Source organism: Argopecten irradians, chromosome 1, assembly GCF_041381155.1.
Source record: "Argopecten irradians isolate NY chromosome 1, Ai_NY, whole genome shotgun sequence".
Lineage (NCBI taxonomy): Eukaryota > Metazoa > Mollusca > Bivalvia > Pectinida > Pectinidae > Argopecten > Argopecten irradians.
The window spans coordinates 52,902,130-52,918,859 of NC_091134.1; the positions used below are offsets into that span (position 1 = coordinate 52,902,130).

Genomic DNA, 16,730 nt, shown 5'->3' on the forward strand with positions numbered 1-16,730 from the left:
TAGTGCTAAAATAAGTTTAACATAATATTTTGACACCTCGTGTAATCAGTAATTGTATCTTCTATTGTTCATTAAAATGTACATACAGAAAGTAAATAGGTTTCCGCGATTCAAGACGGAGGCACTCCTAATAAACAAATGAATATATATCGTTACTGTAAACGTATTACAGCCTGCGTCATCAAATAGAGAGCTAAATCAATTTTGAGCAGGCAAGCGCAATTATGAATTCGCGCAATGGTAACATTTGCTTTATAAAAGATATAGAGAAAATGAAATAATCGGGGTTTTTTTGGGTTTTTTTTGCAATTGTGTAAATTGCGCTAAATTAAAATTAACGGTTAAATGTGTATTCTTACTGTAACGACTATAAAAGTTCTATAGTGGACCAATAGGGGATTTCAATCATCCTGAACCAAGAGAGCGTGTCAAATCCTAGGACGTAGGTTTATATTTCCCATAGCAAACGGATTTTTCTTTCAAACTAATCCATATACATTTCAAATGAATAAATACATCCACATATTATGTCCATAATTTTATTACAATTTTATTTATGATTTTAGAGACGAACCATGATAGGAAGCCAATCTCTATGTAATATATTGTTACAGCACTAACGTTTTCTAATTCAATAGATCGCGCCAAAAACACATAGTACTGGTCTTGTTTGCGTATGTCCGTTCAAACTCAATATTACCTGATGAAGTATTTGTTCTCTTAGCTTGCAAACGTCTAAACTATGTCCAGTCATCCGTAAATCCTTCACATTGATTTCAGGTCACAATCCTTAATTAAATCCAAATACACGTGTATTGATCTGCAGACACAGTGAAAGCCGAATATATTGATTTTAAGACAATCATTTCAACGATCTGTCTTATGACATAACTTCATGTAAAAACTCAATATTGAGTTTCTTAATCTTAACCAGCCTAGCACTTTTAGTGATATGTTTTTTCAGAAATTAAGATTTTATTTTACGAAAATATTATCTCTTATCTGACACAAATTTTAGTTTGTTGTTTCTCCTTAATGTCCTTCCCGTCTTTTTAGTGTTTCACACAATATAAAGTCCTTTTGACATAGTAGAACTACACGCATTACACTATAGTTTATAATGTTGCTCAAGGATAGAATTATCATAAAAAGCTGTAATATATTTCATAAGTAAACCTAGCAAAATTCTATTATGGCAGCCATATGCATATTATCTTGGAAAAACTCAAGATATTCCTTGTGCATGTATTGAACACTAGAGGTCTATCTCATCGAAATTTACATTCACATACTTTAAACTATCTAAATTTCGGGGCTGCAAATTTCGCGTTTACAGCTCCGAAAATAAGCTGGTTGTACAGTAACTACCCTAACAGTAAATGCCCTCGAATACACAAGAGTCGTCCTAACAAACTTATTCACTATACATGTTTGCCTTAAGCTTTTGTCGAACCTTGATGCAACTTTTTGCCATTGAGTTAGTTGGATTTACGACCGATTCCTCCTGATCTTTTCCCATCCTTTGCTGCATAGATACCGTAGATATTCTAATTACGTTTTTATCAAAACCTTCGTCGGACGCTTCACTGTTATATATCATACCGAGGCTATGTTTCCCCGCCATATCAGTCATGTAACTTGTCTCCCTTGTCGCATTTTTCTCCTTGCGGAGTGTCAATTTGATAATATCCGTTTGTTCTGTGTTTTCATCTGGAATGTTTATCATAAGTTTACGTAGAGCATGTCCGTTGTCAAACTGATTCTTGTTATTTTTGTTAACACGACTTGCTCCCCTAAATGCAGGGTTCGGTACATACACTGATGGGTTTAAAGAATCCATAGCTAGCGACACCTGGTGAGCGTGATTATCTGTTTCCGATTTATGAAGTAATGTGTGTAAATTATTGCTGTTGTTCACGTTAAAGACGGTACGAAGAATAACGGAATCATCGTCCTGTTCTGTCTCGGAGTATTGCTCGTCCGGGAAGTCATTCACAGTTGGAAGTCGGATAGTACCACTGGTGTTACTTGATTTCCGAGTATCTTCCATATCGGAGTCCGACATATACCTATCAGACAGTTCCTCACGATCCATCCTTAACTGATGTTTCTTTGCTCTCCTGTGTACAACATTGGCGGTCCTTGGGACCTTAACCTTTTCTGACCTTGGACCGACATGGTAGTCCATTTCACTGTCATTTAAGCTCTCAGGATATCCTTGACGAACACTGTCAATACAGTCCCTGTCTAGTGATGCCCGGTATCTTACTTCCGGTTCCGGTTCTTCCTTTGGGATAACAATAACTTTCTCCCTCCTGAATTTGTCTCGGTTTGCCGAGAATTCTTTTTTATCAACTACAGTTTCTGGGGCAGAGAACACAACAGGTGATGTTTTTGTTTCATTTCCGGGTACGACAGCCAGGAAGCGGTACAGTTTAAACTCTTTGGATCTCTTGTCAGACCGCTTTACCCGGTGAGATCTTTCAATCATAGACTTTGCTGTTGATGCAGTTTTAAATCCGGTAGAATTTTTGTCTGAATTTTGAGCCAAAATAGGCGTACTCTTGGTACTTATAGCTGTCGTGTTTGATACACGACTCACAGCGGAACCACGATTGTTCTTTCGGGGGTTTTCGTGCATTACCACTTTTTCAGATAATTGCTGTTCGTATTTCGTTCCATTATCAGATTTGTTAACGTGTCCGTTTCTTGCGGTTCGGGAGGTGTCCAAATACATTTGCTTTTCTGAAGATTTGTTTAATTGAACTTGTGGTCGCGGCGATTTTACAGGCACTTTTTGATTTTGTAGAAATTGAATGACCTGTTTCATATTGAGTTTGTCCGGATCATGATCATTTATTGGTGTTGTGCTCCGTGGAAGTTGGTTAATGTTCAATTTGTATTTCTTCTTTTTTTGCGATTGCTCCTTTGCATAACTGTCTCTGTATCGCTGCAGTTCTATCTCACCTGGTGTGGGTTTAATTCCCTTCACCTGCTGATTTATAAAATACCTTGCAGATCCGATGGAAGGTTTCGGTAGAATCTTGTGTGTAGGGACCTCGGATGGTGATACTGCCGAGTTTCGTGTGTCCGTGCTTGCAGCACTTGTCATTCTAGAATGTTCACCACTAGTATACCCCATGGAACATACACCGGACTCAACTGAATGTCCATTCATGTCTAGTTCATTCAGCATCATGGAGTCTTCGTCCTCTCTGTTGACATTATTGTTATTCCTATCCTGTCTTCTTTTATGCTTACCTCCATTACCGACCTTTTTCCCTACGGAAGGTTTTTTCCCACCCGAGTACAACTGTACACTACCACCATCCTTAGTGTTTGACGTCTTTTTGTGCTGTAAAGAATAATCCACACTGGGACTACTTCTGTCCTGAAGAGAGTTTCCAGAGCTAGCTCTTGTTACTGCCAACACAGGAAAAGTGCGCTTTTGTGTATTTCCCCTTGATTGATTGGAATACGGCTTATCTCTGCTGGTTGACGTACGCATTTTATTGTTGGCGAATGGCACCAGTTGGATAACCGTCGGTTTCCATGTATCACTCATTAGAACAGCTGTGCTCATTGTCGGGTAGGATTGTTTGTGTGCAATACACATACAAATTACAACAAATTATATTTCTTCCTTATTGTTCTGCTATGTTTCACCTCGGGTAGTTCCACCTGTAGCTGTCATTATCACTGGGTCATTGCTCTTCGATCCACACAACCTTACATCTGCTGTTCAGGTATATTTTCATTTTTTTGTTGTAATTTTTGTTCACAAAAGAATATAACTCTTATTGTTGTAGCACATAGAAGAGAGTATAAATCACTACCGTTTATGTGTTAAGCATTACGAGCTGTTGTAATGTCACTCTGGTTCACGCATTACATATCAAGGTGTAAAGCTGCAGTTGCTTGTTACACTTTACATTGATGACCTGCGGTCAACACACAATTGACCATAACTGAACGGATTTATGATGAAATCTATCGCTGGACATGCCATTAAAAATCTGTCTAAGTGCTTCCGTCCCATAGCGATGGTGCCCAGTGAATCAATATGGCTCCGAGTATCTGAAATGGACAAGACACTTCAATTAATTACACTGAATCAACAGGTTAGTAGACATTCTAATGGGGACCACCCGCAATACAGCAAATGACTAACCCAATTATCAGGTACTATAGACCGACCATTGAGCAAAAGATCTGTATTTAAAGTAATACTAAAGTAATTCTTAAAGCAAATTGTCAGTAAGGTTATATTCGGATATTATGCTGTTGATGCTGGCGATGCAAAATCAAAATTTGCTATGTCTTTCGAAATAATTAAGCAACCGCTGGTGAATCAGCATTTTACTTTAAACGAGGGCGGTTTGTTTTAAAGCATCCATATGAGTGCATTTCATCTACTGATGCTTACAGAGTTTGGATTTATATTATTTCGTTACTTTTAAACCAATGCTTACAGACTTTGGATTTGTATTATTTCGTTACTTTTCAACCAATGCTTACAGACTTTGGATTTGTATTATTTCGTTACTTTTCAACCAATGCTTACGGACTTTGGATTTGTATTATTTTGTTACTTTTAAACCAATGCTTACAGACTCTTGATTTGTATTATTTCGTTACTTTTAAACCAATGCTTACAGACTTTGGATTTTTATTATTTCGTTACTTTTCAACCAATGCTTACAGACTTTGGATTTGTATTATTTCGTTACTTTTCAACCAATGCTTACGACTTTGGATTTTATTATTTCGTTACTTTTAAACCAATGCTTACAGACTTTGGATTTGTATTATTTCGTTACTTTTCAACCAATGCTTACAGACTTTGGATTTGTATTATTTCGTTACTTTTCAACCAATGCTTACAGACTTTGGATTTGTATTATTTCGTTACTTTTCAACCAATGCTTACAGACTCTGGATTTGTATTATTTCGTTACTTTTCAACCAATGCTTACAGACTCTGGATTTGTATTATTTCGTTACTTTTCAACCAATGCTTACAGCTTGGATTTGTATATTCGTTACTTTAACATACAGACTTTGGATTTGTATTATTTCGTTACTTTTCAACCAATGCTTACAGACTTTGGATTTGTATTATTTCGTTACTTTTCAACCAATGCTTACAGACTTTGGATTTGTATTATTTCGTTACTTTTCAACCAATGCTTACAGACTTTGGATTTGTATTATTTCGTTACTTTTCAACCAATGCTTACAGACTTTGGATTTGTATTATTTCGTTACTTTTAAACCAATGCTTACAGACTTTGGATTTGTATTATTTCGTTACTTTTAAACCAATGCTTACAGACTTTGGATTTGTATTATTTCGTTACTTTTCAACCAATGCTTACAGACTTTGGATTTGTATTATTTCGTTACTTTTAAACCAATGCTTACAGACTTTGGATTTTTATTATTTCGTTACTTTTCAACCAATGCTTACAGACTTTGGATTTGTATTATTTCGTTACTTTTCAACCAATGCTTACAGACTCTGGATTTGTATTATTTCGTTACTTTTAAACCAATGCTTACAGACTCTGGATTTGTATTATTTCGTTACTTTTCAACCAATGCTTACAGACTTTGGATTTGTATTATTTCGTTACTTTTAAACCAATGCTTACAGACTTTGGATTTGTATTATTTCGTTACTTTTCAACCAATGCTTACAGACTTTGGATTTGTATTATTTCGTTACTTTTCAACCAATGCTTACAGACTCTGGATTTGTATTATTTCGTTACTTTTCAACCAATGCTTACAGACTTTGGATTTGTATTATTTCGTTACTTTTCAACCAATGCTTACAGACTTTGGATTTGTATTATTTCGTTACTTTTCAACCAATGCTTACAGACTGGATTGTTATTTCGTTACTTTTCAACCAATGCTTACAGACTTTGGATTTGTATTATTTCGTTACTTTTCAACCAATGCTTACAGACTCTGGATTTGTATTATTTCGTTACTTTTCAACCAATCGAACAACAGCTGTAATACATTAATCAATGATAAAAATTTCTCATCTGATTTCTAGGCACCAGAACACTATTGTAACGAGTTGATGATTTAATATATGCTCGTTTCTCGAGTTATACGAATAATATCTCTGCTCTTTTTATGCAGTACATTGATATGGACGAATATTGCATTCTGTCATTTTACATTGTACATAGGTACTCAAAATGTAAACAACAAAGTCACCCAGATCTTCCTATTCGCTTCTGCCATTGTCGATTTTGGATTGAGAATTAATTTAGTTTTATGTTTGTAGTTTCTTATAGGTCTATAGCTTACGTAACTTGATAATAATCTTGAAATAGATATTAATTTACATTATTAGAGGAAGAAACCATTCACTATAAATAAGCTTATTTTAAAGTTTTTATTTATTTCTTAGCAATGATGATGTATTATAATCAGTATTTGACTGATAAAATCTGTCGCCTTTTGAAGCTTATACGATCTACTACGGGATCAAACATTCTCCGGACTTTGATAAGCCATGAAGCTAACAAGTACCCGTATGTTTACACATGAAATAGATCGATATAATTCTGTTGACATTAGAAGTTGTATTACTTAACCTGTCATCGATTTTCATCAAATATAACATATGGACAAATTTAATCTGAAATATGAACGAATTTAATCCTAGATAAAGGACACATTGTCAAAAGATACAAAAGGTATCCGGAATTTTACTGACAAATCTAATCAATTCCTGTGTCCATTGTATTTCTCCCAAAAAATCTATATATGGATATACTATAAATGCGATAATGATTCATACAACTTACTGTTTGTTATATATAATTATAAAGTGATAAAGTGATGAAATTATTGCCTAGTATCATTAATTGTATAATGTCTGGCACACACAAACATTGATATTTATAACATTTTATCATTAAGTCTCCTGCACAGTAGTTATAAAATTTGTTTTCAACTTTGTATAATCAGTACAATATCAACTCTACTTTTATAACAGAAAAAAGCAAGCCCATAATCCACCATAAACATACAAACAAAAAACCCCGTTGTACAACTATAGCACTGTGGTCTATTTGAATAGACCACAGTGCTATCGTATATATGATATTCATATTTAAAGACAATCGATGTAAGGTAAACTTCATCAGTTCATTAACCCATTCCTTTTAAATGACATTCAAAACAATTATAAGTGGCACTTGGCTTAAACAAAGACAATGATCTAACGCTTTTCTCCGGTTAAACCTTCTGCATCTCATCAGGATGGAATGGTTTGGTCGTGTCTAGTACTTGTCGGGGACTATAGTTGAGTGAAGGGCAAATAAATGAATTTAGGAACGTCGAGGGCTATTGATTAACCAATCCCCTGAAACCCACTCTCCTGGCAACTAATATTAAAACAATCTCCTGGTATCGACAGAAAGTTGTGCGAGATTAGATATTAAATCCAGATGTCGGACTGGCGTTTTCTACTGTTCAAATGTAATAAAAAGATATCTTAATTTTATCTTTTTATCGAAACAAATATCAATACAGACATCTCATACAGAAAAGACAAAAATGGAAAACTGTATCTTCTTTTGCAGAGTAAATTTAAAAGAACATGTATAGTCGTTTACCACACGAGAATGACATCTAACACACATCATTATCTAACTAACATATATGGTATTTCAAACATATGGCTAGTGTATTAACATGACATGTGTTGATCCCGACATCATTAAACAGAAGATAGCATAACGTCAAGAGTAGAAAATGAACGGACGGTTATGTATTCTAAAAGTATTTTGGCTTTAAAATGTGTTGAATTTCATCAATCTTGAAAGAAGTTGACAGAATCCTTGCAGAACGCTGCAATTACCACTGTATGCAGCGATCAAAGTTAAGTTTTCTTATGTATACTTTTTAGACTAAGGCTCTATCAAGAGCAACTAATACACAATTGACATGGAATAGTTTCAATACAGAAATATAATCCTTTAAGATAAGATAAATAGTATAACTCACAAAACTTTTGATTTCACGTGGTAAAGCTATTTACAAACTTACTGTCGCTTGTTTTTTGTGTCCTTCACCAAAACGAAATCACACATATCACAGGATATTTTTCTTTCCCAAAATTAAAATCTTTTTCATCCCACTGAGAATAATCAGTGAATGGAGACAACTTTCACTGGACCATGCTAACAGAACACTGTCAGTAAATCCGAGTCTAGCATACACTGACATCCCATAGATTTACAGAGAACATCAAGGTCCAAAGAGAGACACTAGTACAGAACGTTTTGTCAGAGTTGGGTCCCAATTAACACAAACCAGTCCTTTTATTAGTTGCACTTTCGGTGTAAGTGTACGAGTTAACCTCGCCGTCAAAGAGTTGACGATCTCGCCGAGTTGTGTGATATTACACTTTCAGAGTTATATAGTGTCAGTTTGGTTTAAACACCACCTTGTGGGCTTGGTATAAGATATTGTTGTATTGGCTTCCCGATCTGATAAGCCAGAAACATAAGACCACATGTATATAATCGCACTTTAAATACAAGATCCTTCTTCTCTTCGAACACGTGAATATGAATGTGATTTAAATCCCCTCGAGTTGTTAAGTATGAAGGTTAGTATGCTCACCTTTAAGCCAATTAAGGTTATAAATGGATATGTATACGATTGTACTTTCCCAATACATTAGCGTCACCTGGACAATGTTTTCGTATTAAAACGAGCGGTTAAATGTACCTTTAAACAAATCTACATAAGTAAATTAAATTTCCCACAGATATATAAAAGATGATGTCTAAATGTTTTGTGCACTGTTTAAATACACTGTCGTCAGTTAACTGACAAGGATTTTTTGTGTAATTTACCAGTTTTATAAGTTCCATAAAAAAACGTATCGCTGTTGTGCCAGTGCGTCTGAAAGGAGACATATTCATATCTCTCTTACATGAAACTGAATGCCATATAATATAATTCGATTGCGAATTAATATATCTATGAATCCAGTCACGTCCAAGACGTCAACCAGTGGGCGTGGCTGACGAGAGCGGTTTAATTGTTAGTTACCGAGGACAACTAAAGAAGTTCTCAAGGGTATTGATGCACATGAAATAGAGATTTTACAATATGACTTTATTAAGCATACGTTCTATTCTGTTATATTCTTTATACATAAATATCTGTTTATGATAATCAATTTCAAAATAATTGTACTTAGTCTTTACAAGTAATATCATATTCATCAATTCACCAAATGCAGGTATACAGATAAACGTTTGTTTATGTTTACTAACTTTAATTATTTTCCTATTCTATCAACGCATAGGTTAAAAAACATATCTTCTGATAGGTATAGGAAAACGAAATGTACTTTCTAAGGTCAAAGTATGTTCATAAAACATTCAGAACATCTTGAATATATTCTGTTTTGTGGCGTCCTTAACTCCTTTCCCTTTTTGAATTATATATAATGTACATACAGTAGTAGTAAAGAAAATGCCATATCCCAAGAGAGATATGGAAATGATAAATTACCATATAGTCACAATTAGTTCATAAATGATTGACATGATAATACATGTGATATGAACGCCGATTTCAAAACGTCTCCTAATACTGCTATTATAATAGTAATTCAGAAAATGGCATTGTACACCATCATATTTTATTTGACGTATAGACATATGTATTTTAAAATGCAAAGAATTTTCAATTAGGTCAATAATGGCTGTTAATAGCCCATTCTTCCTTTCGATCTAATGTGGGGCGATGTCATTAGATTCAACCACTTCATTCCCCATTCTTCTGTTAAGTCATTTTTAGGTAATACAGCATGCCTCAGGTTTATTATTAAAACTTAATTACACATCAACATTTCACTAATGAGCATACCGCGCCTTAATTCACCGCACATCTTTATTGATTCCGCAATGTAATGGTGTTATATTTCAAGTATGCATTATTAAAAATAAATCTATTTCGCATTAAAATTGGAAGTAATCTTTAATTTTGACTTGGAACATAAGCACAATTTTGCTTTATTATTTCATGCTATTACTAATGTATCAATCAAAATATTATATGATAAATTCGAGAGTCTTGAGTGAGATGTTTTTCAGCATGGTTCTGGTCAAGTCTCGGTACGGGTTGTAGATAGTTTGTAGCCTTATTCAAAAAATGTTTTTATTCTGGTCTGGCATTCGGTATAAACCTATTTTTCCTGCTTGATTCTTTTTGTTAGAAATATATATATAGTATCGCAATCCATCACGAATGGTTCATGGCATCACTGATGAGTCTGAGATTCATATAAGAGGTGTATGGAACAGTCTTATTTGTATTGCTACTTCATGTCTTTTGTGTCTTTTGTACAATTCTCACCAGCTTTAGTCTTACTCATACAGTAGCTATACGGCTAAAAACAGTTAATTCAGGATATTCTTTCAATACGTCCTTGAGGGAACCGAATTGAAAATGTCAACATGAAACATGGTAGACATGCTATATCTGACAGATTGTATATTGTTTCACGAGGTTACATCTTCATTCTTCGAAATCAATAAAAACGTTTGTCACTAATCATATTAATAGCTAGAATGTTATTTCCTATACACTCGTCAACTTAAAGTGGAGAAAGCTACGAGTTCCCAAAGAAAAAACACCAACCTAGCTAAACAAGTACCTAAAACCAAATTTGCTACCCAAAGGGAAAATATTAAAAGTAATCGCGTCCGTTTTAAATCTATAAATATATTCAATGATTTCTTGATGGTATCAAATCAATAAAGCAAGTAAGTATGGTATTTAATAAGTGTAGATTTTCAACAGATTTAAGTATGTACTAAGTATTGTATATAATCTTATTTGTATATACATTTGATATCATAATGAATGCAGAATGTACATATGTTAATAACTAAATTGGAATTAAATAGGCGTAGCCTGTTGACCAAACAGTTTGACATATATAATATCAATAAAATTTTTGTTGAAATTGAAGTTGATGTTAGTACTATTTTAGATTATAATGTACTTGAGGTTAAATATAGGTCCCTATACACCATTCAAGGTGGCCTATTTGTCTAGGTATATGGGAAATCTGTGTTGCTTTCTTGACAACTCATTCAAAATATTATAGATATTAAAAACAGAGATCATCAACGCATAACACACATAGAAATGTCGAACACTTAAATTCAAAAGCGATGTAGGAATGGTTTTCGTAAGGACACTTCAAACAATTACCTGTGTATTTAAGCTTTACCTGGGCCCGTGTTTACCTAAACTTAATATCGTAGAGTGTATTCTTCAAGATTTACAAAGGTTTTAGAGGATTAAATTTCACACAGCAAACGATTCGATGTGATGCTACTCACCAGGTAATTGTCAGATCTGATATCAATATTTATCTGTATGATCAGCTAAAGCTGTTAAAGTACCTCGTTCACTCATACTGGGAGTTATCTGTCTCGTTCTGTTGGCTATCGAGTGATGGCAAAAGATTCCTGTACCAAATATTCACTATAGGAACAACATTTTCCAATAGTTTATTATTACATTTATGTTCCGATTTGATGAAAAATGAAAACAATGCAACTTTAAACGAAGGTTTCATTACAACCAAATCATTTTTTTTCATTTTTTTCGATAACACTTTCAAAGGATTGAAATCAATGCAAATTACAAGATTATTTAAATTGATGAAAATACTGATTTTATTATATTGTTATTCTACTTATTTATATGTATTTATTCTCACGATTTAAGTTTCCTAGAAATTAAAAAAAAAACTTTCTTTGACTATAAAAACTAATTTGTGGAAATTTTGCTAACGAAACAAATACGATTTTGTATAAATATACCAGCTTGAGATGTTGTTGCATAAAAGGGGAACAAAGATTTAGTGGGTCAAGGTTTGGCCAAAATTAATGGCAGTAAATCGATGTTTTCTCACGGAAACTGCGGCTTTTCTCTTCCATCAAAACCTGATGGGTCCTTAAATTACCATAGCTGTTAATGGAATATTAATCGTGAAACATAAACAACTCAAAAGGCAACGCATAAAATTTATAGCTGGGTCTCCTAACACAGATAGTGATTATATGCCTACTTTTTTGTGATAGTTGATGCCATTTTAACACCTGTAACTTGAACACCTGTACATAAAGTACTGATCGACAAATGTATTAGGTAAACTGTGTAGATATGTCGAATCAATAGCCAAAAGTACACGGTTAACTGTGCACTTATACCAACGTTAATTAAAAGGCATTCTTTATCGTTACTATTAATGCTGTAGTACTATTTATCCTACTTAAAGTTAGGCTGATAGGAGCGTCCATCCTGCTGTTAAACCAGATGGGTCATTTATCAGGTAAATTTAAAGAAAACAAAAAATAATTGAAGTTATGTAATTGAGTCAATACGTCTTTCAGTCAGTGTGAAGCGAAGCCAGGATGATTCATTTCAAATAATCAGCAGAAATCCTTCTATTTTTTTTGAAAGTGAAAAATTTGTGTAGACGATTTGTCAAAGGAATTTGAATACTTTCACTACATGTATAGTAGTTGTATCATCTGGTTGTTACGTATCATCTGGTTGTTACGTATCATCTGGTATTATAAGTTGTTAGTTTGCTATGCATGCATTCTGTACAAAAATGGATTTCGTGAAAATTCCTCACGTTCAGTGATCGAAATTCACCCACTTATTTTTAAGTCATTTATACTCAATAGATCGGTAGGTCATTGTTTTATTAATCATGATTCGATCTCGTTATCCAATATCCAATAAGAATAACATCACTAGGAAACATTAATGTAGATTACTGATGCAGAGCTTTTGGAAATGTCCAAAAACAGATGTCACGGGTCTTTATGTTAGCTTTCTTAGCAATAGATTATCCATTATTCTGTTCATTGGCTATTTATGTATAATATTACCTAACCAACAACCTATGAATCCCTGGAATCTATCTGAAATTGTTCACAGAAAATTACCGACAATGAAAAAAGAAATCAGATCATAATTACCTATGTGCGTATGTTACTCCTCTCCAACTCAAACTATCGGGTCCTACAGACCTACTACTGGTATCCAATCTGTTGTCAGAACCAAACAAACAGTTTACCTATCTGTCGACCGTTTTCACATGAACATGTTACCTTGGCCAACTATTGCTGAATCTAATCTAGGCACACCATTACAGTTCACATCAGACTCGCGCCATGTTTGAACACACTCACATGAAAGACCTCTGGCGATACAGTCCCATTGGCGTTCCCTTAGACAAATTTATCGGGAGTAAGCCACTTTCGGTGACATGGTTCTGTACAGTGCTACCACATTCCTACATCTCAAACTTCGACAAAAAGCGATAATCTTACTTAATAATAAAATAAAAAGGCAATGATCGATATCATGCTGGATTTATTACTGTAATTAGTGAAACACTAATGAACCATGCATTCATTACATAATCTGGCTAATCTAAAAGAATGATTATCACATCCAAAACAGCGAATGAGACGGTGAAAATACTTGAAGTATGCCGATTTTGCTTTTTTTATGTTTGGGAAACGGTTCATTTATTTCATTAACAATAATTTTGAAATAACATTAGGAATTTGGGATTAAAGGTCATCTTGATTTGATTGGGTTATGAGTAAAAATTGTGGTACGTACACGGAAACTCGTCATCTTTATAAAATCCAGGTGTATTCTAAACGTCCGGGCACAATTCACGTACCGGTGTATAGTCACAAGGTCAAAATAAAACAGGCAACAAACAGCTATTTCGACAGATTTATCGAATTATGCAGTATATTTCAATATTGACCTAAGACCGTGACAATCTCAATTTAAATCTCCTTAAAATCTTGTTTCAGAACACTAACTTAACATATTTATGTGTTATTATGTAATTTTGTTAACAGTATTTTTGATTTGTGAAATGGAAGAATGAAAACAATCTGTATGTCTATGTTTGGGTAGATACTATCACGACTTTGAGGTAGTTAACACAGCTAATAAATGAGAACTCGGTAAAAACGTTTGATGGGAGCGTTTCAAATATTTTAACGAGTATTTTGTAAATTACTATCAAACATGATTTTGGATTTTAAATCTGTTTTCACTTTTGAATTATGTATAAACATTTCAGATCCATCACTGATGTTTTTCTATAAGGACTAAATAAGTGGAAATTGTTGTATAGTTGTGATATGCTTCAGGTTTCTGTGTTTCGCAGAATCCAGATAACGCCATATTTCTGGAAAATTGTTTATAAAATAAAACTCGAGTGTTATACAGTAGTTACTGAGCAGAATATACAGCAGATTCTCAATGTTCCAATTACTTTATAACATTCGTATGAACATCCTGTCAGGCATTGGAAGTTTTATGGCAGTTCAAGGATTTTTATATTCATAGCTAGCTCATATAATACTTTATCCATTGGTATTCGTGGCAGCAAACACGAATATATCGAATATGTACAGTATCTGAAAACTTGATTGAGTCGAGTTAGAGTTGGCTAACCCCACACATAGTGACTCCAATTTGTTGCGGTAATGTAAATATATGTGAATGTGTTTTGATAGCTGGTCGGTAAGCTGATAGATTAAAGGCGCTACTTCATGTCAGAGCAATGCCTTGGTTTGCACTTTGTAAATAATGTACATAACTTTGGCTGTTGGCTTTGAGAACTTTTCTAAAGGTAACAGAAGAGTTTTCTCCGTGTTCATATTTAAAACAAAAATAAAACTTTATAGATAGTTACAACTTGTATATTTCTATATGTCTACATATTAAAAAATGAAAGAAAAGGGTTATTTTGAGCGTTGTTTTCTCGATAAAATATGCTAGAATGGAATAGTTGCTACAATATGTAAACAAATATGATACTTAATAAAGCAAACGAATTTTTAGTAATAGCTTCGGTATTTCTGTAACAGGAGAGATTAATAAAGAGCAACTTTTCATTGCAGGGATTTGGACTCTAAGATAGCTACTCTCTTTCATTTAACGCTTGTAAGGCGACGTTTGCACTCGCTCTTTTACAGTACTATCACAAGATCTTTACATCTTTACATATTTCAAGTATAATGTATTCCAAAGTAATCCGAATGGATATTTTATCAGTTTTAATGTTGTAGAACTAAGTAACAATTGCTTGTGTTGATAAGGTGTCATACCTCTGTATATGTCAATGTCATGCCTGCCCGAACCTCAGGAGGTTTATCAAAGGCCTGTTATACAACACTGGTCATAAACAGGACGTGATGTTGCTATGGTTTTGTAGGCTAAAACAATATTCCAAGTTGATATTTAAAACGTGCAGCTAATTCTGAGCAAATGCAAGAAAATCTGCTTGTCAAGACTGAATCGATAAGGCTTTTGGTGCAAGCAAATTTTAACATATAATAACATTTATTCCAACGATACCTGCATACTGAAAATGGCAGATATATCGACAATATGAATGGCTTAATGATAAATAGAAATAACGATTCAGACCATTCGTAATTTAGGAAAACACAATAACAATCAAAACTTATAATAAGCAACTGTTCGTTATGCTACATTTCACATATAAAATGTTTAAATATATTTGATACCTTTCAATTTCTATTAATACCAACTATGTTACATGACAAAAGTTCAAAACAAAAGAAACAACATATACCAAGGACTATGAACAAAAAAGGCAAAAACGAGCCAGAAGTTTGTACGGTTCACTGTATCACAAGTCTGTAGGGTTTACTGTACCACAAGGCTGTAGGGTTCACTGTACCACAAGTCTGTAGGGTTCACTGTACCACTAGTCTGTAGGGTTTACTGTACCACAAGTCTGTAGGGTTTACTGTACCACAAGTCTGTAGGGTTTACTGTACCAAAAATCTGTAGGGTTTACTGTACCAAAAGTCTGTAGGGTTTACTGTACCAAAAGTCTGTAGGGTTTACTGTACCACAAGTCTGTAGGGTTTACTGTACCACAAGTCTGTAGGGTTTACTGTACCAAAAGTCTGTAGGGTTTACTGTACCACAAGTCTGTAGGGTTCACTGTACCACTAGTCTGTAGGGTTTACTGTACCACAAGTCTGTAGGGTTTACTGTACCACAAGTCTGTAGGGTTTACTGTACCACAAGTCTGTAGGGTTTACTGTACCAAAAGTCTGTAGGGTTTACTGTACCACAAGTCTGTAGGGTTTACTGTATCACAAGTCTGTAGGGTTTACTGTACCACAAGTCTGTAGGGTTTACTGTACCACAAGTCTGTAGGGTTTACTGTATCACAAGTCTGTAGGGTTTACTGTACCACAAGTCTGTAGGGTTTACTGTACCACAAGTCTGTAGGGTTTACTGTACCACAAGTCTGAAGAGTTAACTGTACCACAAGTCTGTAGGGTTTACTGTACCACAAGTCTGTAGGGTTTACTGTACCACAAGTCTGTAGGGTTTACTATACCACAAGTCTGTAGGGTTTACTGTACCACAAGTCTGTAGGGTTTACTGTACCACAAGTCTGTAGGGTTTACTGTACCACAAGTCTGTAGGGTTTACTGTATCACAAGTCTGTAGGGTTTACTGTACCACAAGTCTGTAGGGTTTACTGTACCACAAGTCTGTAGGGTTCACTGTACCACAAGTCTGTAGGGTTTACTGTACCACAAGTCTGTAGGGTTTACTGTACCACAAGTCTGTAG

The 16,730-nt window shown here is 34.3% G+C and overlaps 1 protein-coding gene across 4 annotated transcripts in view; it reads right to left on the reverse strand.

Annotated features, from left to right (window-relative positions):
• Window positions 1-525: 525 nt before the first annotated feature.
• The window catches only part of LOC138332918 (uncharacterized), a 37,772-nt gene continuing 21,567 nt past the window's right edge, over window positions 526-16,730 (reverse strand). For 2 of the 4 annotated variants that reach the window (XM_069280950.1, XM_069280979.1), the window contains exon 2: window positions 526-4,077. In XM_069280950.1, the coding sequence (XP_069137051.1) occupies window positions 1,415-3,616 (2,202 nt within the window). In that variant the 5' untranslated portion in view covers window positions 3,617-4,077 and the 3' untranslated portion in view covers window positions 526-1,414. Of the gene's footprint in view, window positions 4,078-8,076; window positions 8,529-13,055; window positions 13,183-16,730 lie in introns of those variants that run through there. The other 2 variants (XM_069280969.1, XM_069280960.1) reach the window with 2 other exon arrangements.